This window comes from Stegodyphus dumicola, chromosome 3 (genome assembly GCF_044657685.1).
Source record: "Stegodyphus dumicola isolate Sdum_Otavi_A_Nest chromosome 3, ASM4465768v1".
Lineage (NCBI taxonomy): Eukaryota > Metazoa > Arthropoda > Arachnida > Araneae > Eresidae > Stegodyphus > Stegodyphus dumicola.
Genome location: NC_140770.1, coordinates 149698784 through 149724331, shown reverse-complemented (window position 1 = coordinate 149724331; position 25548 = coordinate 149698784). Strand labels below are relative to the sequence as shown.

General features: G+C 35.3%; 1 protein-coding gene and 1 long non-coding RNA gene across 3 annotated transcripts in view; one reads left to right on the top strand and one right to left on the bottom strand.

Moving 5' to 3' along the window:
- Positions 1 to 25548, bottom strand: part of LOC118196349 (kinesin-like protein KIF12) — a 245419-nt gene that overhangs the window by 91982 nt on the left and 127889 nt on the right. For both annotated transcript variants that reach the window (XM_085813456.1, XM_085813455.1), the window contains exons 6-10: positions 23655 to 23798; positions 22124 to 22256; positions 18340 to 18582; positions 7159 to 7277; positions 2138 to 2242 (exon numbers count right to left, since the gene is read on the bottom strand). In XM_085813456.1, coding sequence (XP_085669582.1) covers positions 2138 to 2242; positions 7159 to 7277; positions 18340 to 18582; positions 22124 to 22256; positions 23655 to 23798 — 744 coding nt within the window. The remainder of the gene's footprint in view (positions 1 to 2137; positions 2243 to 7158; positions 7278 to 18339; positions 18583 to 22123; positions 22257 to 23654; positions 23799 to 25548) is intronic.
- LOC146998129 (uncharacterized) overlaps positions 2816 to 25548 on the top strand; it is a 214103-nt gene continuing 191370 nt past the window's right edge. Inside the window, exons 1-2 of the long non-coding RNA XR_015040301.1 lie at positions 2816 to 3054; positions 23668 to 23819. This is a non-coding gene — a long non-coding RNA (uncharacterized LOC146998129). The remainder of the gene's footprint in view (positions 3055 to 23667; positions 23820 to 25548) is intronic.

Sequence of the window (25548 nt, the reverse complement as noted above, 5' to 3'; positions counted from 1 at the left end):
TACCAGTTGTACAGAAAAAATTTCCACTCATCTACTCGCTATGAGATAACCTTTCTCTGTTGGTAACTTTTACAGAATCCTATGTAACCACATATTTAATTATTAATTCTAAAGCATAATGAATCAGCAGAGACTTCGTTCAGTTTTTCGTTACGTGATAAGTTTTCTACTGTTGATTTCGGAAAAATCACATTAATCTACCCACTTAGTAGCTATAAATTCTAAGACATCTTGTGGTCAGCCAGCAGGGGCCCCTGCTACTTGCTTTTTATGAGATACTCTCTTAGTTGCAGCCTTCTGAAGAGTTATCTATATTTACCTATTTAATTAGCTATAATTTCTAAGGCTTCCCGTAGTAAGCTATCAGGGACTTTCACTCATATTTTTATTATTAGATAATCTTCCTATACTGTCAGCTTCTGCTTAATCACTTGCATCTACATATTTAATCAGTTTACTAATGCTAAGAGTCAGTTCAGTATGGACTTCGTTCAGTCTTGGTTAAGAGATAATCATCCTATTGGAAATTTCTGCAAAAAATATCTATATCTTCTTATTCCTTATGAACTATGAAAGCGAGTTGAAATGAAAAATAGCGTTCGACAGGGTGATGCGCTGGCATGCCTTCTCTTCAATCTGGCAGTAGAAAAAGTAATAAGAGATTCAAACATCAATACCAGAGGAAACATCTTTAATAAACTGGTACAGTTATTGGCTTTTGCTGCTGACATTATCATTATTACTAATACACCAGCAGCACAAAAATGTGCTTTTATATCTCTAGAGAAGGAGGCTTTTAGGGTGGGCCTGACAATTAATGAAAATAAAACAAAATGTATACCATGCGCTAAAACAGCCTTCAAAGACACTCACTTAGAAATTGGATAATGTAAATTTGAAACTGTTGACAGCTTCACATATTTAGGTTCTGAAATTAACAACGAAACAATATTACGACAGAAATACACAAAAGAATCACTGCTGCCAGTACATGTTTCAATGGAATACCAAAATATATGAGAAAAAGCTAAATTCAATGAAAAACAAAGGTTTTATTGCATAAGAGTCTTATAAAACCAATTTTGATATATGCATATGAAAGGGCCATGATGCGCACGAATGAGGATATGTTGAGCATTTTTCGAAGGAAGGTTTTGAGAAGTATTTTTGGAGGAATACAAAAAGATGGTGTGTGACTTAGAGGATCAAATTTGGAGCTATATTGCTCATGTGATGAACCTGACATCATTAATTTCATTAAATTCTAAAGAATAAAATGGGCTGGCCACGTTATCACAATGGATGAAGACCGTGCAACAACAACAACAACAACAAAATAAAAGAGTCTGAAACACCAGACTAACAGGCACACAGAAAATAGGCAGATCAAATCTAAGATGGTTATACTGCCTAAAAAATAACCTACTGGTCTTAAAATCCGAAAATTGGAAAACGCCAGCAGGGAGAAGATTGGTCTGGAAAAAGCTTCCTGAGAAAGCCAGGGCCCACTCTGGGCTGTAGGGCCATTGAGGAAGGAAGGAAGGACTAAATAATTAAAAATTTTAAGACTTCTCGCAATAGGCCAGAAGCCCTTCTGCTTAGCTATTCCTTAATTATTATTATTATTTCAAAAGATTATCCCCCTTTTGTTCAAAAGTTCTGCGGAGTTATCTACATCTACCAAATTAATCAGTTATGCCTATTTTAAAGTCTTCCCCCCGCTAATGAGCACAACTTTTTGTCAGATATTCATTACGAGACAGTCATTCTATTGGCAACTTCTGAAAATTCATCTACATCTATCTACATAAGTAGTTAAAAATTCTATTAGTACTCGTATTCGGTCAGCAGGGACTTCACAACTACCCGCTAGAAGATAATCCAACTATTAGAAATTTTTGCAGAGTTATTTATGTCTACCTACGTAACAAATTCAAGTATAATTTTGCAAGAGAGTCACTTAATATAACTGACAGAAGGCAAGAAGGATGTTAGAATTCTAACTGTGTAGGAAAGTGCTGTGCTAATTTGCATATTAAAATGTTCAATGCGTGGCTCTTTTTATATATGTAACAGCATCGTTATAACGGGTGAGTTCAGGCTTTTTAAAACTCTGAGAAATTAAGAAGTTACTTACCATTCGGACCATAGGCTTTGTCTTTATTCTTTTCGCCCGAGAAGCATAACGAAGAGTGTTCAAAGTCTCCGCTAAGTTAGCTCGACTCGGAGATACGCATGCTACCTAGAATAGGAAAATCATGTGATATATGGAGATGATTTAAATGAATATGCAAGTCAGATACTACAAATTGATTGCAAATAGTTTCTGGTGGAGATTCTACTGCTGGGACATACGGCACATCTGGAAATGTAAATTATATCCTACAAGAAAAATTAGTAACAATTTATTTCCTGCCCTTATCGTGCCTTTGTAATGCCATGCCATCATACAGGGCAACCGTACATTAATCATTCGAATGCTCTTAAATACAGTTCTTTTCATATTATCCCTCTAAGCCTCATTTGTGCGTTTCTAATATTCTGTGCTCATTTCTACCGCCAACAATGACGATGAAATCATCAGGCATAGGCTGATCATCATTTTCTAAGTAGTGATTGACATCATTTCCTAAGTAGGCTTAAAAGTTAGAACTTTAATGTAATAGTAGCCTCCATGTTCCACAAAATTGGACCTTAATTAGATTCTTGAGGTGCGCCTTTGTAATATTTTTTTAAGACATTAACGCCCTCTCTTCCGTAGATGACTTTTCTATTTTGCGTAGCTTATCACATCTTTAGACAATGGACAGCACAAAGAGGCAAGCGATACGTACGAGCAGAGCAAAGGAAAGTAAGATAGTAAGTGCGCATTTAAACCAGCATTGAGAGATAAAAGATATCCGTAATGCTACCCGTTACATGAGATGGCATGACGCGGATTACTTTTGAGATGAATTTTAGATTCATATATTATAAACAGTTAGTAATTTTAGGACGGGAACGGAAAGTAGCCAAACTAAATTGAGGAATAGAAAGGACTGTTGCCAAATTAAAGTGAGTAGTTTGGTTTCATATTTTATATCTTACATATTTATATATTTTAAAATCTAGTTATGCTTAATAATAAACAGTAAATGCAAAAATGTGTCTTCCGTACAATCTATGATTGTCTTCTCTCTTGCATAAACGCTGAATAGTTCTTTACTAATCGAAAATCTTGATATAGTTTTGGAGTAAGGAACCTTTGAGTTAAAAACCCCCAGAATGGCGATAAAATGCCAAAATGGTAACTTTTATTTATATTAAGTGTTACATCACACAGCAGATGAGCTCATTTATATCCTACTGAGCTTAAAAGTTTCTTTTTTATGCTCCACTTTATGTTGTTGATAATGCTCACTTGTCTGAGCTCAAGCGCACGAAATTCCTCGTGGGAAGGAGCGAAGTTTACGCTTGTCGTTGGCAACAACCTTGAGCACCATATAGGTGACAGTGCGATTTAGTTCAGTTTCGCTTCCACTTTTGATGGAGCACTCCGGGGGAGGAGTGCAAGGGTCTCCCACCCGTCTTACCCTACCACAATCTCTCGAGATGACTTTCGGCTCGCCGTATAGTTAGAGTGCCTCCATGCCGCACGGACACTGCCCATTTATAAACATCTAAGCCTTTTCCGGGATTCGATCCCGCGCAGTTTGGCATGGCAGTCAGCGACGCTAACCAATACTCGTTGGGCGGCCTGCACTTTCTTATAGTGACAGTCTACTCTAGCGTTTGGAAATTGAGTGTAAGCTTTAAGTTGAATTTGATATTTTTCTTCAATTTGTACGTTTTCATACTTAGAACAAGCTTTTTTACTCGAGAACTAAAATTCTTTTTCTTTTCTTTCTTTCTTTCTTTCTTTCTTTTTTTTTTTTTTTTTTTTTTTTTTGCATTATATGAAACAAATGCAGATTCATTTGAGGATAAATATTTGAATAATTTTTTGGATTCCGCAGCTATCTGATAAATCAGTTTTACCTATAGAAATGAAAATCCTCTGCGTTTATTTATTTATTTATTTTTAACCGACCAAGGATCCTAGTACAAGCATTTAATAAAACAGAAACGTCGAGCATTTCATTTTAAAACTAATTTGGAAAATTAGTAACATTCAGTTGCATTACGAATTTCAACACGAGTTGCAATTGAATTTGAGATATGTTTAGTAATATGAAATATTAAGTTATGAAAAATGTCCGGAATGAAAGGACTACTTATTTCAAAGTGTTGACACTTTGAAATCAGTTTGCTTGGATAATAAAAATAAGAGGAAACTTATGGAGAACAAAGCATTATTGTCGATAAGTTCCAAATTTATTTCACGGCTCCTTCATTCAATTTACGTGACAGAAGTACAGAAAAATACTAGTCTTTACTCTGTGTTTCCAAAGCACATTAAAGTTGTTTACAGATCGAGAACCAAATGAAAGTTTTTTTTTCCTTCATTCTTCATTTCTTGTGTATCTGAAATTTTATTAATCTGTTGCTTGTTCACAAAACTGCTAGCAAGCCACCATTTCAAAAAATTTTGAATTATTCTTACTCTTGGGGCATCAACTTGATGAAATCGTTCGAATGTCGCCAAGGAGTACAGTGCTTTGAACTCCTCTCTTTTTTAAGAACAATTTTTACGTCAACATTCGAGTAATCTTTAAGATAATACAACATCTAATAAATCATCCACTTGGCCCACCAGCGGATGGTCGCTGAGCACTGATAGTGCGAATCCCCGCAAACGGACTGTTTGCATGGGCGCTTTCGTCCTTTTCCCATGTGTAACGTGTATACGAGGCAGGTTTTCTTAGAAAGTTCTCCGCAAAAGCATCCTTCTCTTTAGGCCGAGAGCCCTCGAGTGCTTTGCTGTACCGTACACAATAAATCATTCTACATAAAAATGAAAATCTTCTTCAGGTGTTTTTTTGTTATTAACCGAAAAAGGTATTTAATATAGGTCTTTTACACAAATCGTTTCGTCCCACCTATGCTTAATTAAACGAATGTTTGGAAACTCAATATAACTGATAAATGGATTGAAAATTTCTGGTAATTTAGAGAATTTATGAAAGAGAAATTTTTTTGAATGGTATGAAATCATGGATAAAGGACTAACAGTATCAGATTATAAATGCTTGGACGGAGAAATGACGGCAGTTCTGTACACCATGAAGTATTACTAATGCGAGTTTCACTTTATTTGATTCTTACTTCGTCGAATTTATCTGGCGCAAGAAATTTATAAGCAAACCAGCAGGCCTTTATTCCGGATTTTCAAAGTACATTAGAATTATTTACGAGTCATACACTGGAAATCAAGGAACAAACTAAATGCAAATTTTCAGTTCATATCCTTAATTGCTTTATCTGGCTTTTGAAAATTATTTCATGAAATTGTTCCTTTACAGAATTGCTAATGCACCGTTATATTGGAAATGTTTTTGCATTTTCTGCGACAACCTGACGAAAATTTATGAATGTCGCTAAAAAATATTTCAGTTAATAAAGTTAATGCAAAGGGAAATACATTCAAACTTTTTTACATTTTACATTTTATAAATAATGATATTAATAATACACAAATAAATTTTAGAATATCTTCTAGGAAGTTAAGAATGATTATGAATGTCTAAAAACATGAATATAATAGTGTTAAGTGAATTTGAAAGCGCAGAAAAAATAAAAATATGTTTAAATTTCTTTATAACTCCTATGAATTTCACTTTTCGATCACTTAAATAAAAATTTATAAATTTTGTATTCTCTAGTTATCGAATTTTTAAATCCTTTTATATCTTTCATCCACTGCCAGATTTCTTAAATTTTTCAAAATGAAAATCTACAGCAAAGGATAATTTAAAAGAACATTTTTCATACTTTATTGTATAAATGGCGCTATTATTTAAAATGTTATTTCTGTTATTTGCGTTTCACGTCTACTCCGCCCTATATTTTTTATCATTGTTAAATTTCATAGGCGTTTCTAGTAGCGTTGTTTGTACAATTTTCAGATATCCTTTACGGGTGGAAAGGGGTGAAGACTTATAGTAATTTTTCTAGAGTATCAAAAAATATTCCAAATTTGGAGCCAATAGTGGAAAGATTCAAAAGCCAGTACTTACGTCTTATCCCGTCGACCGTGAAACTTGGATATCATAGAAAGCTGGCGTAGATTCCGCCAATCATTGCCGCGGAATATTGAAGGAACTGACGCCTCCTTATTTAATAAACAATGAATATTCGACCAGCTCCGTTCTTGTTCTACGTAAAATGGCTTTCGTCCATTTCTGTTATTTTGTTAAGTTTCACAGAAAGCTATACTTAGAAAGACTATGAATACAAAATTCCCACAGGCAACTGGTCCAATTTATTACAGCCTGTCTATCGTAAGAAAAGCTCTCGCCGGTTAGTTTGCAGCTATCTGTTGCCGTAGAAACGTGTCTTGACCCATTATCTGTAGGAGTGTCTTGAAGGCGAATGATAAACTCTTTCTTTATCCCTCAGCAAAAAATCCCCAGAAACAAAATAACAATAAAGCAACCCTTGGTTTCACCCCTATTTGAAATATACTAGCCCTGTTGTTATAGCGACCGCCATCAGCCAGACACTGTGGCGGAAGCTGTTCTTCACGTAAACAGACAGTACTGCTACGTCAGCCATATTCAGCTGCCCATTTCGTATCCATTAATACAATATTTTTTTATGGTAGGCTGCCATAACTTTGTAAATAATCCATTGCTTATTGTTCTGTAGAAGGCACTATATTTAATTCATATTCTTGTTCATAAAAACAAAAGGTGGTTTATCAAGAATCGTTCGGGGTAATATCAAATGAAAATGCGCACGAGTCACGATGAGTTGTTTATCATGCTCATCCATAATTGGTGCTAAATCGTGTTGTTTGGTAAGTTTCACGGTCGATTGGATAATATGGTTAAGAACCCCAAAACCTTTCTCTAACATACATACAACTTTTCACGCGTATGCATGAATGCATTCTTTTACACCAAAAAGGAGCATAGAATAGCTTGTTTGATTAACATTTTGATGCAGTTTAAAGTTGATACGGGAAACATAAATACGGATCTTTTATTATTTACTGTATTAGAGAAACAGATATCTTACCATTAGGGCCAATCCACTGCCCCCGAGACTGTCAGCCAAGAGTTTGGTGAGGGTGCTATCCCTGTATGGAATATGACCGCTCCTCTTTCTCGGGTCGGCGAGTGCTGAAATACAATTGCCTGAAAAGAAAATATTGTAATCAGAAGCTAAACATTTCACTTTTTGTGACATACGAAACCCAGTTTCTTCAAATCGTGTTTTCCCAATCAAATTCCAGTCTATTAACATATTAACAGCGCGTCGCGCAGCAGCACCACAGGTCCGGGCAAGGTCGACTCAGCCTTTCATTCCTTAAATGGGTCGATAAAATGAGTACCAAGTTCGCTTGGGAACTAAACACCGGGGATCTTGCGACAGACTGACCACTTGTTCAGGGCATACACTCGTGCACCCCGGGGCCTACGGTCAAGAAAGCAGATTTAGAAGTACTGCAGGCCTTGGCCTACTAGGGCTGTTACGCCACTGAGTTTAGCTTAGTTTTAGCATTTTAACAATGAGTCGCATAATTTTATTTTCTGCGTTCATTCAAAGAAAGCTTGAGTTGGATTATGATTTACTGATCGTACTGATAATATTACAATCTAAGTGGATATAAACACTTAAAGAAAGAACTGGGGGCCAGATAGGAGGATTAGTTTTCAGTACAAATTTCGACATTTAAACGCGGATACGCTTTTTAAATTTCTAATACAAGCAGCGCAGAAATAGATGAAAATCGTTAGCCAGAAATACATGAAAGTAAACTGTGTTCTTGCCCGATGTTGAATGCTGGATCTTCCGTGCTAGATGGATATGTTAACTGTTGTAAAATAGCACATATAAGAAAAATCTTTTAATTTCTTAAACTAAACTACGGATATAAAATACTCACGATATCCATCAAAACATATCTTTGTCACTACATCTTTGAAACAGTTTGCATGTAGTAATTTTAACTTTATTATTAGTTGTTAAAGAGAAAAAGACAAAAATAAAATATAAAAATTTTATGCCGTAAAATGGAAATTTTTCTTGAATGCATAAAATATATTAAATTAAACCCATTTTCTAAATGAATCGAAGGGGAAAATGTTAAAAATATACTAATATCTTTCTTTCCTTTCTTTCCACCGACAGCGAGGCAGCCGGTCCACTGGGTAGTTAGCATATTGGCCAGGTAGCCTCGCTGACGGAAATAACTTGAACAAAATAACACACTTATAAATACATATTGTGCTCAAGACGACTGCTGGGGGCAGTGCAAACAAATGCTGGACGAAGACGATAGTGCATGATGGAAGAAGGGTGCATTGCCGGTGAGAGGAACAATTTCAGTTACATATTTACAGAGTTATGAATAGGTGGTTACAAATACTATAATAAGAAGTAAAATACTAAACAAATTCAGCGTGAGCGAGAAAAAACTGCTTGGTTCATTAATTACCTCTATCCACAATACTTTTGCAGAACAAGAAGTGTACTGTGCAAGTATGCAAGGAAAAATTCAGCTGCTGCAACAGCAACTCAGCGTGAATGATAATCGTTCCTCAACAGCTCCGGCTACACCAGAAGACCTTCCAGAACAGACGGAAACAGAAGAAACCCCATTTACCGAAGTCAAAAAGATAAAGAGAAAAGCACGAACTGCGCAACTTAACAAACAGTTATCAGACCACGTCCTCCTATTAAAAGCAAAAGAAACAGATCGAACTCCAGAACAAGTCAGATCACAACTGACTACTGAACTTAGCGCCAGGGAACTGGGCATTACTGTTGAAGAAGAGCGGCCCACACGCTCTAACGAACTTTTAATTAGGTGCAGTCACAGACAAAATATAGAAACACTCAGGAAAGAGATTGAAGAAAAGCCGTCACTCTCAGTATCAGTCACGCTCAGAGAGCCCACTTCCAGGAAGTTCACAATAATCGTTTTTGGTACCCCCACATCCGCAACAGCAGACAACATACGTGAAGCTTTTGCGAGCCTGGTGCCCTCAGCAAGTGAAGAACAAATACATCCAAGAAATCCAATTCGCACAACTATCGGCCTCACTTGGATCGTCGACCTACAGCAGAATCTGTACGAGGATATTAAGGGTCTTAGGAGAATTCTTATAGGATTCAGCTCTTGTGCTTTCAGAAAATACTTTCAAGTTGCAAGGTGTTTAAATTGTCAGCGGCTGGGACACTTGATTCATTCTTGTAAAGCAGCGTTGGCCTGCGTAAACTGTGGACAAGCTTATAGCCAGGATAACTGCAAAGCAAAGACTCCACACTGCGTCAATTGCGCAACTCACAATAAATCCAAAGGCACTAGCTTCGACACCACACACCCGTCTAGTGCAAGACAATGTCAAGCCTACAAGGCAGAACTGTTCAGAATGAAAACAACGGCGCAGTGGTAGATGAACAGCAGGCTATTGCATATCCAAGAACAGTACATGGTTTTGCAGTTCTTCAAGGCAACTTGCAACGCAGCCAAGCCGCAACTGTCCATGCAGCCCAGGTTATTCTAGAAAACAATGTAGATCTAGCCGCACTACAAGAGTTTCATTCCATTAACAACAGGATCACAGGATTCAGCAACTTCAAAACTTACCATTCAGTAGGCAATCAAGCAGCCATCGCCTACAATGGTCCACTCACGCCCCTGCTAATGCATAAAGAAGATTACACAGTTACTGTACACCTGGAAGGGCCTTATGGTCAGATTGCCATCATCAGCGTGTATTTTCCTCCTTCGCACGACATTGTCACTGCACTCAAGGAGCTGGAACAAGTCATAATGATTCCGACTAGGAATAAGATAAGACTTTACGCTGCTAGCCCTCTATGGGGTGCGCCAGAGGAAAACAGGCGTGCTTGCCCTGTCCTTGACTTCATCACTTCTCATAACCTTGCAGTCGTCAACCCCACCGACAGCCCTCCTACATACTGGACTACCAGGGCTCAGGGGTGGCCTGATATCACTTTAGCCACCACTGGTATACTTAATAATATTCACAATTGGAAGGTTAGCGAAACCCCCTCGTTCAGTGACCATCGCTACATTGAGTTCAGAATTGATTCGGAGCACCAATTTATTACAAAGAACAGATGGAAAACGAAGTATATAATCCTCAACAAATTTAAAGATGTACTCTCAACCTACATTGAAAGTCTCGTCGCACAATGTAACAATTGCAACAGTAGTAAAGACATCGACGCCATGCATGAAGATTTTATGCAAACACCGCTCTCAGTGTACGAAAAAGTCTTGAAAAGGAAACATTACGCAGCCCCGAAATACACTCCTTGGTGGAGCACCACACTGACTGCTGAACGCAGCAAAGTCCGTGCCCTAAGGCGCAGAATGCAAGCATGCAAGGATCCCTTAGAAAGAGAGAAACACTCGCTAATTTTTCGAAAGCACAGAGCTGCTTACAAAAGACAGATTGCAAAAGCGAAGTTTTCATCCTGGAAAGAGTACTGTACCAACACTGCGAATAAGTTCGGAACTGTCTTCCGTATTGCACATGATAAGATGTTTACACCTACTAATCTTACTGCCACAATAAGCCACGGAGCAGCAACCAGCACAGACGTAGTTGCGCACATTCTGGACAATATCTTTAGACCTGATAACGCAGACACAGATAATTCCGCACAAAGAAATATCAGAGCCAGTGTTGAATACCAAGAAAACAGATTTTGAACCGCTGCCAAACGCCAAAGAAATAAACGACATTGTTAAAGCGTTAAACACCAATAAAGCCCCAGGTCCTGATGGGATAGATAATGGCATTCTGCAAGCCATTAACAGTACGCATCTCGAGTTACTGTATGCCTACATTACAGCGCGTTGGCGCAACAGATATTTCCCATCCGGCACGAAACTCGGTGAGGTGGTGCTCTTCCTCAAAGGGAAAAAAGACCCTAATGTTCCAACGTCTTACCGGCCTATTTGCCTTTTTCCTGCCTTGGTTAAAGTACTAGAGAGAGTCGTCCTTCAAAGACTTAAACACTATATCCTGTCTGGACAAAGCATAAATGACAAACAATTCGGCTTCATTCCTGGCAGATCGGTGGATCACGCGCTGCAGCACCTACGAAAATTAATAGCAAATAACAGAAGAAATAACCAACATAGTCTCATTATCTCTGTGGACATACAGGGCGCATTCGACTCGTTGTGGTGGCCCGATGTACTGAAGAAATTACAGGACATGGGTTGCCCTAAGATTCTCTTTGACCTTATTTACAGCTACCTAAGTGATCGCCGCTTACAAGCCACTACGGAAGCAGGAGTGCACTCACGTTCCATCAACAGAGGCTGTCCTCAAGGATCCTGTCTGGGTCCACTGCTCTGGAATCTTGTAGCGGACACAGCGCTGACTCTCTTTAACACAGATCCTCACACGGAAATACTGGCTTATGCCGATGACTTTTTGCTGGTAACCAAAGGGCACAGTCGCAACGCATATGAGACTAGGGCGCAACAAGCAATGGACAAAATGGCCAAATGGGCCAATGACCATAAGTTAATTATTGCCAACTCAAAAACCCAAGGTATGCTTATTTGCCCAAGTAAGCGTCATCGAAGAACCCCGTGCATCAACCTTCATGGGGAAAAATATTAAAATAGTCAGAAACTTGAGGTACCTTGGAGTTATAATTGACGACACATTCACTTGGATACCACATTTAAAGGAGGTCAAGGCACGACTTCACAGGATATTTCATTCCATGCTCAGAACAGCAGCACTAACATGGGGAGTTTCTTCGAGGATGCTTAAGACGTGGTACTCTGTAGTTGCTGAACGTATTGCACTATATGGGGCCTCCATGTGGGGCATAACGATCACTACTAAAATGGAGAATCTGCTACGCTCAGCACAAAGACCATTCCTCCTAAGCATTACCCGAGGATATAAAACCTCGCCCACTAATGCTCTTAACGTGATTTCAGGACTACCGCCTCTGCATCTCTTAGCTCAGCGCGAGAGTGCAATAGTGCGAGTGCTCCGACTCAAAGAGACAATAAGTTTATGGGACAGGACTTATGTTTATACTGACTATGAGTAAAGCATTCCCGAGCCACCTTGCCACCCGGCCGAATTCAGCATCTCGATTAACTGCAGGACACCAACGTGGTTCAACGTCACTGCAATCTACACCGATGGTTCCAAAGGAGAATGTGGCACCGGTAGCGGATACTGTGTTCTACTTGGGAACCAGATCTTAAAGACCTGGGAAAGAAAGCTTAAGCACCACAACTCAGTTTTTCAGGCTGAACTGATTGCATTAAAAGCCGCACTTGTCTACGCACTGGAAAATAACTATTCCAGTATATATTCAGACTCAGCCTCTAGCCTCCAGGCAATCCAAGGCACATGTAGTAAAAATCCACTCATCAGGGCCATACAAAAACTCTTACTAAGAACACATAAATACTATAGGCCTGAATATATATACTATATTCCAGTGGTAAATACTATACTATATTCCAGTGGGTACCTGCCCACACTGGAATACTGGGCAATGAAATTGCAGATGCAATAGCCAAAAGAGCAGCACCTGACCCCCACGTTCGCACACTTGACGTGCCTCTCTCGGTTTCGTTCTTAAAAGCTGAGCTCGAGAGAGAATTACTCTAACGTTGGCAACATCTGTGGGAGACAGAGACCACCGGCAGAAGAGTTTACAGATTTTTTCCAAAAGTCTGCTGGCTTCTAAAATCTGGCTCGTCTCACTTCACTCAATATCTAACAGGACATGGTCCCTTCATGACTTACCTGCATCGCTTCAGACGACGCGAAAACGAGCATTGCTCATGCGGGATGGTAGGAGATCCGAACCACTATCTGTTCGCTTGCAGAGAGACCACCAAATATCATCTTAGGCAACCAGTAGCAAACCACATCCATGCATGGGCCGAAGCTACTTCAAAATATCGCAATACATTGAAACGCATATGCGATTGCATAAGCATTGCACGCAAAATCTCAGACAGGCTGGAGTAATTCTCAGCCACCATCCTCGTCACCAGCACAGCCCCTGTATGCTTTGTACCTGTAGTGAACTAATTTTATCTTAAGTTAGCTTATTCGGCTTTTCTTATTCCCTGTATATATTTATCTCCTTGAACTGTAAACCTTGAATTATGAACCTTGAACTATGTATTTTGCCTTATTTTATGTATTGTTTCCACTGTTTTCTTTTTCGTACTTTAAAATTTTATTTGTTACCAATTTCATCAGAAATAAGACCAGCAGTATGAAATATGTATGCAATCAGTTAAAATCAATATAAAATCAGTAATAGAAGCAACTGACAGGTTTATCATAATAAGCTTTCTACGCACTTAGCATTAAATTAAATTTATGCGGAATACCAGTGATATAATATATTTATGTCCTCTTTTCAAATCAAAGTCGAGGAAATGCTGTTAGATTGTGCAGAATTAAAGCACCTCTTTTACATGCTAATGTGGCATAACTGACAACATTCCGATTCAGCAACTAAGAGATTCCGACTTCAATTTCGGACAAAGCCAGTGTCTATTTTTCTAAGATAACTATAATGTCGCCGAGCATCCGAGCTGGGAAAACTAAGATTGGTTGTCTTTTTAAAATTTATTAAAAAACTTTACATAGGCTTTCTTGCTTAATTAAAAGTCACATTACAGAAGGCGAAAGATAACAGCTTTCCCGACGCGTGATGTGTCTCACTCGCTTCTCATTTCTCGGAAAAAAGCAACGTTTTCTTTTCGCTTTCCAAATCAGTAACGGATATACCGCCAAGGTGGTGTCCTGAACTAGTCTTCCTTGATCACTTTCAACGGTCCTCTCGGAGGGCACTGTTGTTTGTTCAACAAGAACAACAAGGTTCTTGAAGAAAAATAACAGAAAGTTCTTTAATATAAACTTGGTTAGTTACAATAATTCTCCGAAATTTTTCTTTCAGGCAGCGATATCCCCCTGGATGAAAATTACAAAATTAGGATTTGTTGGGTGGATTAATTTATTAGGATTTGCCGACAAGAGTTAATTTATCTCCCTAGTCTGTTTAGGTGAGGAAAGACTTAAATAATTGCTCCCATGTAGTTTTGCTGTACATTGGCTAGTACAACGATTTAGAAATCGAACGCTTTCAAATCCCGGCAGCACAGGGGTCTCAGAATGGCGGGCCCCATACGGCTGTCGAAGCAAGTTTACGCGACTCGCGAACACATTTCAATTATGTATTTGTTGCAAATACTTTGTTGGAAAGATTTCACGATTTTTGATATTTGAAATCCGAGATTGCATTATTTTCATTAACATTAAAAACGAACATGAATAACGAATAGAAGATTTATAAAATACAAATCTTATTCAAAGATTTTGAAAATAAATTTTATAAAGTTTTATTCCTAATTATGTCAAAAAAAATAAGCTGAGTTACAAATTTTTACGTAAATTTATAATTAAGAATAATAGTTGAAAATTAATCATAAAAGAACCAGATTAAATAAGCTTCTATCCACAATAAAAATAATTTATAGTAATTTCTGTCCAAGGCCACAAACTTTATCAGCATCAAAATGCCATCAAGTGTCAAGCAGTAGTAAAGAAATTTATAATTATTTACACGTAAAAATATGTATTTTTATTTATACTTTGAAGAAAAATTTTATAAATAAGAAAAGTTGGTATTATTTATTCTCAAGTTTTGTACAACTTGGAAAATTTTTCTGAAAATTTAGAAAATTTTCATTACTCATATATTTTTTGTTTAAATTAAAGTAAGTTATTAAATGAATAGTTAAACATGTTAGAACTATTTTAAATAAATAACAGTTTGAAAATTTAATATTTAGCTATCAATATACCTAAATGAAAAACGTAATAAATATAAATTTGAATTTTTATCCTTCGCAGTATTATTATGGTTGTTTATGAATGGTTTACTAAATATTTAGCAGACGAAATTTACAATTTATCTAAAATATTTTTTATTTTGTTAATAAAAAAATTTCATTTTGTGGAAAAAAATGTTAGCTTTGTACAGATCATGCACTCAGCCCGGATGCAATTAGTTTCAGATGAATGGTCTACACGATCAATATATGATGTTAGAACAAGTTCTATTGTAGAACCAGAACATTAAAAAAAAGCTTTCGACTTACTTCGGGAGAACGCAGATTCTAAATTATGTAGAGCATTGTGAATTTTTAATAAAATTAAAGCAGAGTTTTGATTTTTAATTGAAAGGGAATTTTAAAAAGCACAGCTCAGAAACCGACAACGTAACTTCTGGTGACGTTGAAAGAAAAATGACGAAGAAATGAGTGTAGGATTTTACGAAATCCTAAATGGTATCTCGTTACATTAATGTACAATCGTCATTTTATTATTCCCTTTTGAAAAGGGTAGCATGATGGAAACATGGTGAATGGGAGAATGTTCTCCATCTGCTACACATTAAGACCCAATAGATTGGTTTTGAGGAAACTAACCTCCGATCATTTCCATTCCTGTTTCAAAATCTTGAAGTTTCCGCAAATGTAGTAGAAGAAATGAATGCACCTTTCGCCTTTTATCTGGATCATTATAGGTAGCGGTTTATTGACGCTGCAATAATGGAAAGTATAGTTACTTCTGTAACTATAGTGACAGGAGATATCTTGAAAGACAGCAGGAAATATCATTTGGGCTAATTTGCGTCGAAAGTTTGCAAGCTGTCTTGTACTTCTAAGCTAACTCAGTAGGTAAGAATTCAATAAGTATTCACACATAAATATATTTCATAGAAACTGAATGAAAACTAAATTTACTCTAATATCGGAATTTAAATCTTAAAAATCTACGGAAGCTTTCTCATAAAAATAAGAATAAAAAAAAAAAAAAATAGACAAAGTAGACAAAGAAATTCTGAAAGGTTTCAGAATTTAAATTACGTCCAAAATGACGTTTTTTTAACATTTTGCGTGTTACCTTTATTTATTCAATATCATTTTCTCCGCACTTAAACCATAAAATTCAGTTCAAGAGCAATTATCTCAAAATAATTTTAAATTGAGCATATTTTCAGAATTTCCGATACACAGTCTCACGCGCTGGAGATAAAAATGTTTTTCTGTACAACGTTGCCATGGCTCGCTTTGAAATCCTTGAGTTCGTTAATCAAAAATTCTTAAAGTTTTAAAAAACACGAAATCGATAATAAAACAAATTCCAAATTTCAAATTTGGGCTTCCAGATGCCCATATTCGCAGTAGGACGACGTCATTCAAAATTGGATGGATCATGTACCGTTGTTTTATCACAATGCGAGAAACATACATACATTTATGCAGATTCTTCATTATTTTAATTTCTGGAAATATAATGCAGGACTCTAACATTTGGTGGCAACATTTTGAAAAGAGAAACGGACATTCAGAGTGATTCGACGCAAAATCGCAAAACGAAAACAATAGTCCTTCAGGAACAAAGTCCCTTTTGCCTGAAAAAAATACTTATTATTAAAACATTTTTAGCTAAACAAAATTTAAAATCTGCATTTAATAAAATAAAATTTAAGAATATAATTTTTATAAACAGACCTATATTTATGAGCGGGCCCCCGTTGTTGAGTGTTGAGTTGAGTTGTTTACAAAGTTGAGTGTGTTTATTGCGGAATGATAGAAAAATTAGAATCCATCAGCATAAGGCAAAGCTTCCACGGGAATTGCAAAAAAGGACAAGGAAGTAATAGCAGTGCTAGGAGATGATGTCGAAGTATTTAGGAATTGTTTCTGAATCATGACAGTACTCAGTTTGTGTATATGTTAATCTAGAATATATATATATCATTAAATAATCCATTAAAATGATTCCCTAAATTGTAAAAATAAATTAAGTGTTAAATTTCCGTTGATTTCTATCGAAACAGATACATTTGCTAGGCATTTATTTAATACAAAGGTAAACTATTTTCATTTTTACTTTCAAGTACGAAGTAGAGGAAGTATTGTTCACAAAAAACTTCGGATATCATATTTTAACGCAATTATCCATTTTGAACGCTCTCATATCCATTTCAACAATGTTTTTGAGTGACATCTATACAAACAGACACGATAAAGGACTCTTTTTCTGAAACGGATTATAAAATGGATTTAAAATAAATTCAGAAGAGATTTTTTAATGACATCTGTACATACCTAAGTATGTATCTCATATAACTCAGAAGCGTTAGGCGTAGAACGTTGAAATTTTGTATGTGGCACTGCTATAACAGGTAGTTGTGCATCTTTTTGGTTGCAATCGGGAGCACCTGACACATATAAGTATATATACCTACTCTATTACCCGGGTAGGTGAGCTCAAGTTTTTTTTATTCTTATATGTTGGTAAATTGTGCATTTTTTTGCTTTAAAGCGATTGAATTATGTCGTTTTTAATGTTCCGGTTAAGGTTTTTATGTCTAGTTAATAGCTGCCGTTTGTTTACATTCGAAAGTCTTTATTATCGTAAAATAGTGAAGTAAGTCTATTAGTGCACCAACTTCAGTGTCTTTTTGCAGACTGAAGGTTTTCTTCATTTCTTTTGCATATAGTCAGGATGGTGATGTTGTGATTCATTACGACTATGTAACAAAAAATTTTCAAAATTTAACAGTACATCGCATTTAATCAGGAAGCTAAGACAATGTAAAATTTGCCGTAGACTTACATGAGCGAAGGATGCGACATTATGAAAACATCTTTTTGTGATTAATGTTTTTATTTATGAAACAAATTATATCTTAATACTCACCTCAACAGCTTTTTTCTCGATAAGAATCCAATATCTTACACAGAAAAGAAAATTCTTCCACTATCGTTTTGATCAAGAGTGCAAAATAAAAAATAACTGGCTATTAACTCTAAAACGGTAACATAGGTTTTTTTTTTGGTATTTACAATATTTTAAAATCACATTCACTTTCACTTCAGCCAAAATTCTTTAGCTGAGGAGAATCAAAATTACAACTTAGTGGTCCAAAAATGTGCATCGGGACCAAGCATTCATCTAAAATTTCCAAATTAAAAATCAGATTAATTAATATCATTCATTCATTATCGATTTTAGCATAAAGTTAATAGAGTAAATAACTTTGAACCTTGCATGAAATATAAAGGCAAAAGTTGTTTTCAATTTTAGATTTTATCCAAATAAGAATAAGAAATCATAAAAATATATCAGTGATCCTTACCCAGGACGAGGAGGGATTTATTAATATTGTTGGCTTCTTTGAGAGTCTCTCCACGACTGTTCGTCTTCTTCGTTTTTTCCGAGCCAGCTAAATCGACGAGGAAGAGTTTACCGTACCGTCTTATATAATGGGTTGGATCTTCAGAATCCCGGACTTCGGAGGTCAAAGTTAGTATGAGCATGGTGTGGCTTCGAGAGGAATGCTCGTTCATATTATGAGCTCGGACTTGGCGATTCTTTCGACCTGATAAAAGATTAATCAGGAGACTTAAAAAAAAAAAGGAACTGGTAAGAAGAATTCAAATCAAAAAATTATTTGCAACTCTAAAAACTTATTGCATTTGATTTTCTGACGCAGTTTGTTTTAGAAAACTTGTCTTGGGAAGATTAAAGCAAACTTTCCCGAGGCAAATTGCTTGAGGAGGCACTTTGCTTTCCTTAAATACCTTGCTTTCTGACTCTAAATTTGCTTTGGTAAGAGTAAATTTTTTTTGGTAAGAGAAAATTTTCTGATGAGAAAATTTCCGGATGATGCCTTGAGTCACTTTGCTTTTGTAGCAAAGTAGTTCGTAAATAGTATATTATACAGGGGGATTCAAAAACATTTGGCAAAAATAGTAATATATTTCATACAAAGTATTATATAGGGGGATTCAAAAACATTTGACGAAAATAGCAAAATATTTCATAAAAGGTATTATATAGGGGGTTCTAAAACATCTGGCAAAAATGTAAGGATAGGTAGAGGGAACCGAAACAGGTAGGTTTTTAATGGAATGTATGTGATATGATCCGTTGAGGCAGCATACGGCGCTATTGAGATCGATAGGTAAAGAACTGGTCCCTGGCGCAAATTATCATTTCTTGTGCGAGTTTCGAACATTTTGGGTTTCTGTACAAACGCGGAATTTGTACACATTCATTTTATTTATGGAGCTGCGAACGGAGACGGAGGAGCTCCTCAAAGGAAATACAGAAAATGATTCTGAGAACTTCCTTTGAGCAGCCACTTCGATCCCGTCACGTTCTTACTCTGCCTTATTTATTTCCAGTTACAGGTGTGTCTTAAATGACGACAATAATGCTATTTTGGAAATTTCAAATTAAAAAAAAAAAAAAAAAAAACAAATAATTTTCCACAAATAACGAAAATTCGATCCCCCGGTTCCTGTACTTATATTTGGAAAATTTTTGTATTTCAGTTATTGAAAAAAATAGAATTATAAGAAGTGTGACTCCCCTAGGAAAAAAATTGGATGGGATGTTTAATTTGAAAATTTGCAATTTTTTATATAATTTTCAACTTGCCTTGAGGAACCGGTTAATGAAGTCAGAATAGTTTGAAGAAATAAATTTAAATAAAATGCAGAAAAATGCATACAATTTAATAGACCGCACAAGGATTATTTCTTCAAACTATTCTGTCTGAAGAAATAAATAACCTTTATTTTTTAAACTCAGTACTGCTTATCTTTTAATCATATGAACGATTTATTTTGATTAGCAATTTGACATTACATGGAAGTCATCTGTACGCTAGCTTTTAAACTTTTGTATTAACTATGATGCTTACTATTATATTAATTAGCTCGTATTTACATTACACACAGAGAAAGCCAGGAAAATGAAAGTGTTAGCCAATTTGTGGAGGAAGTTTAAATGAAATATGCTTGATTTTATTTTGCCGATATCTATTGCTTTGCGCTTAAGTTTCACCTTGAAAAGCATAATTCTGAAAAATTTCACATATTCGAAAGCAAAAGTAATGATGAGGATATTAAATAGCATTCCATAAGTTTATTAATTTGATAAGTATAACAAGACATGTTATTTTATCTTTCCTTTCATGCATTCAGTTCTAAAATTATACGCGCATTATGTATATACTTGAGTAATAATATTATAAAACCTGAGGTACTGGAAAATTCTTTTTAATATAATATAGATTTTAGAGAAGGGATGGATTATTTGTTGAGAAAGAATTTTAGGGCAACATAATTAAATAACAATGCGGTAGATTAAATGAAATAGCTCTACAGTTTTTTCGAAAGAAATTCTGTTTGGAATTCGAGAAACAACACATTTGCCATCTCTCAAAGGTAAGGTAAAAATATATTTTTATCAATGCTCGCTGCATTTGAATATACGCATTCATAACTTAGAAAATAATTCGTAATTTAGAAAAAGGAAGAGAAGGATGGGCCAAACTGGTTTATATGACGGCTAGAATAAGTTATAACTCAGTGCTTCTTATGGTGCTGACTTCAGGCCACATATGTGGATAAGAATTATCGTGGAAGTTTTTAGCTATTTTTGGAAGGACTGATCATTTCCTTCAGAAACATTTGCTAAGCACTGCCAATGCAAACACATTTAGTGAGCATTAGTTGCATTATGTTGCGTGATATATTGGTGCAATTTTCACTAACAATCAAGGAAATTGATGGTCATAATTATTTTACTTATTATCAATTCTTGCTGTACTTTTAAAAATCCGTGCTGTACTTTTTAAAAATAATTTTCCACACTTGATCCACTTCTTGTCATCTTAATTTCAAAGCTGAAGAAATGAGCTTTAAAATGCAATTTAAGATATTTTTTGTTCAAAGTAGTCTCATTGTTAAAATCGAATTTCGTGTTTTCTGACTTCAGTTCTGTTTGGTTCTATGTCGCTTGATGTCTGGATATTGAGAAACATCCAAATATCAAGCAAGTTATGAGTCATTTCATCAGAAACAGCCACATGCTTTGCTTCTTTAAATTAGCGTGAGTTTAACCCCTTATAATTATCTCAGCTGCAGTTCTAATCAATCTGTCGATAACGGCTGTTGCTACGGGTTGCTCTTTCCCAAAGCTTTGTCAAAGCTCCCAAAGCTTTTCATTCCTCCCAGCTATTACTATATTGTATGCAGAGATGTAATATTTGGATCATATGTCCTGACAAATATTTTATCACTTTTATATTTAATTTTCCCAGCCAAACAATAAAGTAATATTTTTTTTATAAATATCGGCGCCACGTGCTTTACTTTTGTACTTTTGGCTTTCATGACTCATAGTTCTGACAGTATATGTTTTTTACAAGGGTAAAAAACATATGCAGTCAGAACTATGAGTCCAATGCATGCTAGCTGCATGCATTGGAAGAGGCGAAGCTAACACAATTGGCGTGCAGTTGACTGCATATTCTGACATCATCGCCTACTTCACCACGTCTGTTATATACTTTTGTTTAAAAAATTATCATCTTTCTTTTTTTATTGTGTTACAACAAATGCTTTTGAAAAATTATGAGATATCCTCCTCACATGCTTTTTAGTATTTCTTATCTAGTAATTAATTAAAACATAGATAATCACAATTAAAAATCCCATGAGTATTAAGCACATTTGAACTTGTTCGGAAATGTTTTTTTTTTAATTTTATTATTTTTTATTTTATAGAATCAGAATCGTGTTTGTAATTTTAATTATAACTAGAACGCATAAATACTTCACTAAATCGAAAAGATATATTTGGTGACCATTGACAGTGTAGTATGCATACACTATTATGTTATCTATACATATAAAAAAGAGAAAAAAATATTTAAAAATATTTACTGTTGCGAAGATAAATTATCAGATAGACGAGGAATTATAAATAAAATTAAATAAGATTAGATAGACTTAAGAATAAAAAGCATATCAGTATTGTCTTTCTCTTCAGCCAGAAAAATTTGGAACGTAGCAAGTGTAAATAATAGAATACTATCTCAAATAAATATTTTAAATGAATTTTAATACCTTCATCTAATACTCCTTCTAAATCCCCCGCGTCTTCGCATTCCACAACGAAGAGATTTTCTGCGTAGAATCCTTTCTCTTTAGACCACCGAACTGGCAACGGCTTGGTTGAAGGATTTAATAGATCTAAAACCTAAATGAGAAGAGCATAAAAAAATTCCAAAAGTTATCTTGAAGATGTAATCTAAAAAATTAAAGAAAATGTTATCATTATAAATATCTCTCTTATTTTGAAATAATATCCAAGTTGACATTTAACGAAGCACAATTACGAAACAAATGAAAAGGAATGTAGGAGAAGCTTTCGCTATAATAAATTCGATAGATTGTACTGAATTTTAAAGTTTTAGCAATATATTAATACCTTAGTATAAGTAAAATATTTACAAAGCAAATTAATGTCTTTTTTATAATAATTAGAATTCTTTGATTTTTTTCATGCTTTTTAGATGGTTATGATCATATATATATATGATATGATTTAAATATACATATGATTCAATTTAAATGCAAGAAGACAATGTAGATGTTAACTGCCGATTCATAAAGAACTTGATGACGTCTTGGTAGCTTGAACACTTTTTATTCTTAGTAAAACAAACACGATAGAAACGTTGCAGGAATTTATATTTATTTTAAATAAACAATTTTATTTAATTTTGCATTCTTCCCTATAAGCTTTCCTTCCCCTAATTGTCAATGCCAGAATATTTAAATTTGGTAGCGCTCGTGAAAAATTGCAAATTCTACCTTGAGTAGGAAAATTTTAAATACCAATGTTTAGAAGGAAACTTAGGCTATTGCCATCACCTCTGTAGCGTGAGCTTGTATTTCCACGGTTATTGCTGGTTTACGTAGCATACCAGCATTTACTTTGCTGCCACTAGTTTTAACTCGGTGTTAAGTAACAGGAGTTTTCTAAGCCCTGTAGCTTAATTTCTATTACTTGTTAGCATCTTCGAATTTTAGTTTAGTTTCTTGTTGCTTCAGTTACTCTCCAAGTGAGGCATAGTGTGTTAGCGTCAAGTCGACGCATTCTCAAATTTAAAGAGTCTAATAAGGGGTACTTTTAACCCTTCTCCTGTGTAATTCCTACACGTACAGTTGCCACTTAGAAGTTAGAAACTACAACGTAATTAAATTAGTGCAAAAAATTACTACTCCTTTGGTAACATTTTTGCGACATATCCAAGATTAAAACTTGCTTTGGAATCAGTTTTGTTTCAGCTTTATCCATTGCTAAAAGTTTCGGTCTCTCAAATTGAAAATTATTATTGGCTGAAGCGCTATGTTAGATCTGCGCCACTGAAATCCACTTAAATTAAAACTTAATGGCTATTTAATTAATTAATGGAATTATTTTCATTCATGTAGTCTTAATTATTTGTGTTTATTTTCATATTTAAAAATAGCGTTGGCACTATCTAAGAAGTAAATATCTAACCAAAACGGTAGATCACATACTACATCGTTACCTATATTTCATTTATTTTTTTTATATTGTTAGATACAAAAAAGTATGCCTTGTTACCTGTTCTTTGTAGATTTCCATATAGGAAGCTTGCACCACGTATTCGATGTCTTTCCTTTGTTTAATTTGATTGAAAAGGTAGGCAAAGGCCATGTGGACAATACCTGGGGAGGGGCGCTGTCCTGGACGCAGTAAGTCGTCACTCTACAAGAAAACGTATTCTGAGTAAGTGAAAAACTTAAAATACTCTTTATAACATAAAGATTTATATAGAACAAAATCTACATAAAAATAAGGATCTTTATTTTGTGAAGTTTTTAAAAAAAACTACGACGCCAAAGTTTAAAAGTTTATTACCTAATTCCCAAAATTAAATTTTTGACTAGCACATACTATTTTATGCATAAAGTTCCTATATTTACTAATGACACATTTACCTTTTAAACGTTTCCATTATAAATTACAAGTGCATATAAAAATACTGTATAATTTGCTTACAAAACCTCATATAAAACTAGTAACCTAAAAATTTTTTTTTCAACAAAATTTGTAAAGATAAAGGATAAAACACATTTTATAAATTTAATTTTATCCAGGAGAAGACAAAATTTATGTTTCTAACTTGATTTGAACAAGTCAAGCTAGAAACTTGTTCTTTACTGAGTAGAGACATTCGGTATTTTTTTGGAATTAGGAGAAATGAAAAATCTGCAATGCCTTCGCCGGGAATCGAACCGCAGACCTCTGGAATATGTGCCCAGAGTGCAGACCACCACACCACGAAGGCGGCAGAAACACCTTATATACCCCCCTTTTAAAGGACGACTGGTGTTTCTAGGGGTCCCAGTCGCCAAATCCTGGGTGTGGAGAATCATAATCCAACACCCTTTTAGTTCGGGTGCCACTGTACATTGGATATTTTTGGAAGCTGGCAAGATGAAAAATTAGTAACGCCTTACCCGGAAATCGAACCGAGGGCCTCTGAAATATGCGCCCAGCATGCAGAGCACTACACCCCGAAGAAGGCATGCCAAGAAGGCGGGAGAAATACGTTATAACTGGATGAAATATTTTGCTTAGTGCAATTTCCGTAAATTTGCTTCAATTCGTAAATTCTTCGTTAATCAGTACTTCATAAATCATTTACCGAATTACGCATAAAAATGACATAAAAACTATTTGCTAATAAATTCCTTCTGTGGAAAAGCTCCGGCTCGAGAAATGGCATATGTCCTTTTTTGACTGTTTACTGAATGAAATTTGTGCCGAAATTGTTTCTGAATATTTAAATTAGTATCGTTTTGCGATAAAAGTTTTGACTGAAATATGTCTAATTCCAAAGAAATGAAACCACACTTGGATTTTAGTGTATGATGATTAATCTCTTTGTCTAATGTCTAATTCCAAAGAAATGAAACCACACTTGGATTTTAGTGTATGATGATTAATCTCTTTTATGTTTTCCACTAAAAGAATACATTAAACAATTTCACATAGGCCAAAAATTGTTAGAGGATTATTTTCGTGAATGTCGACCATCAGAGACATTGACATCAGAAAATATTGTTTGTGTCCAGGAGGAAACATTAAAGTTAGGTTATTGAAGTAAGGCAAAACACATTAGGTCTATCTGGCTAAAGGGAGGAATGCGTTAGTGAGAGGATTTCTAAGGGAAACTGATCCGTATTCACGTTATACATGGGAAAAATCACAAAACCAACCAAACAGGCAAGCTAGTTCGCCTGGATCGATGGCAGGCAAGCTAGTTCGCCTGGATTACTGATGATGATGGCGAGAAAAGAGCAGATATGGAACATTTTGAAGGCAAACATTTAGATTATTTTTTCAATGGCATAGGAGTTACTCATGTAAAACTTTACAGAGGTACAAGAGCGTCATATTTAAAAATAAAATATAAACATCATCTCTATTAATTTTAGAAGAATAACAGGCC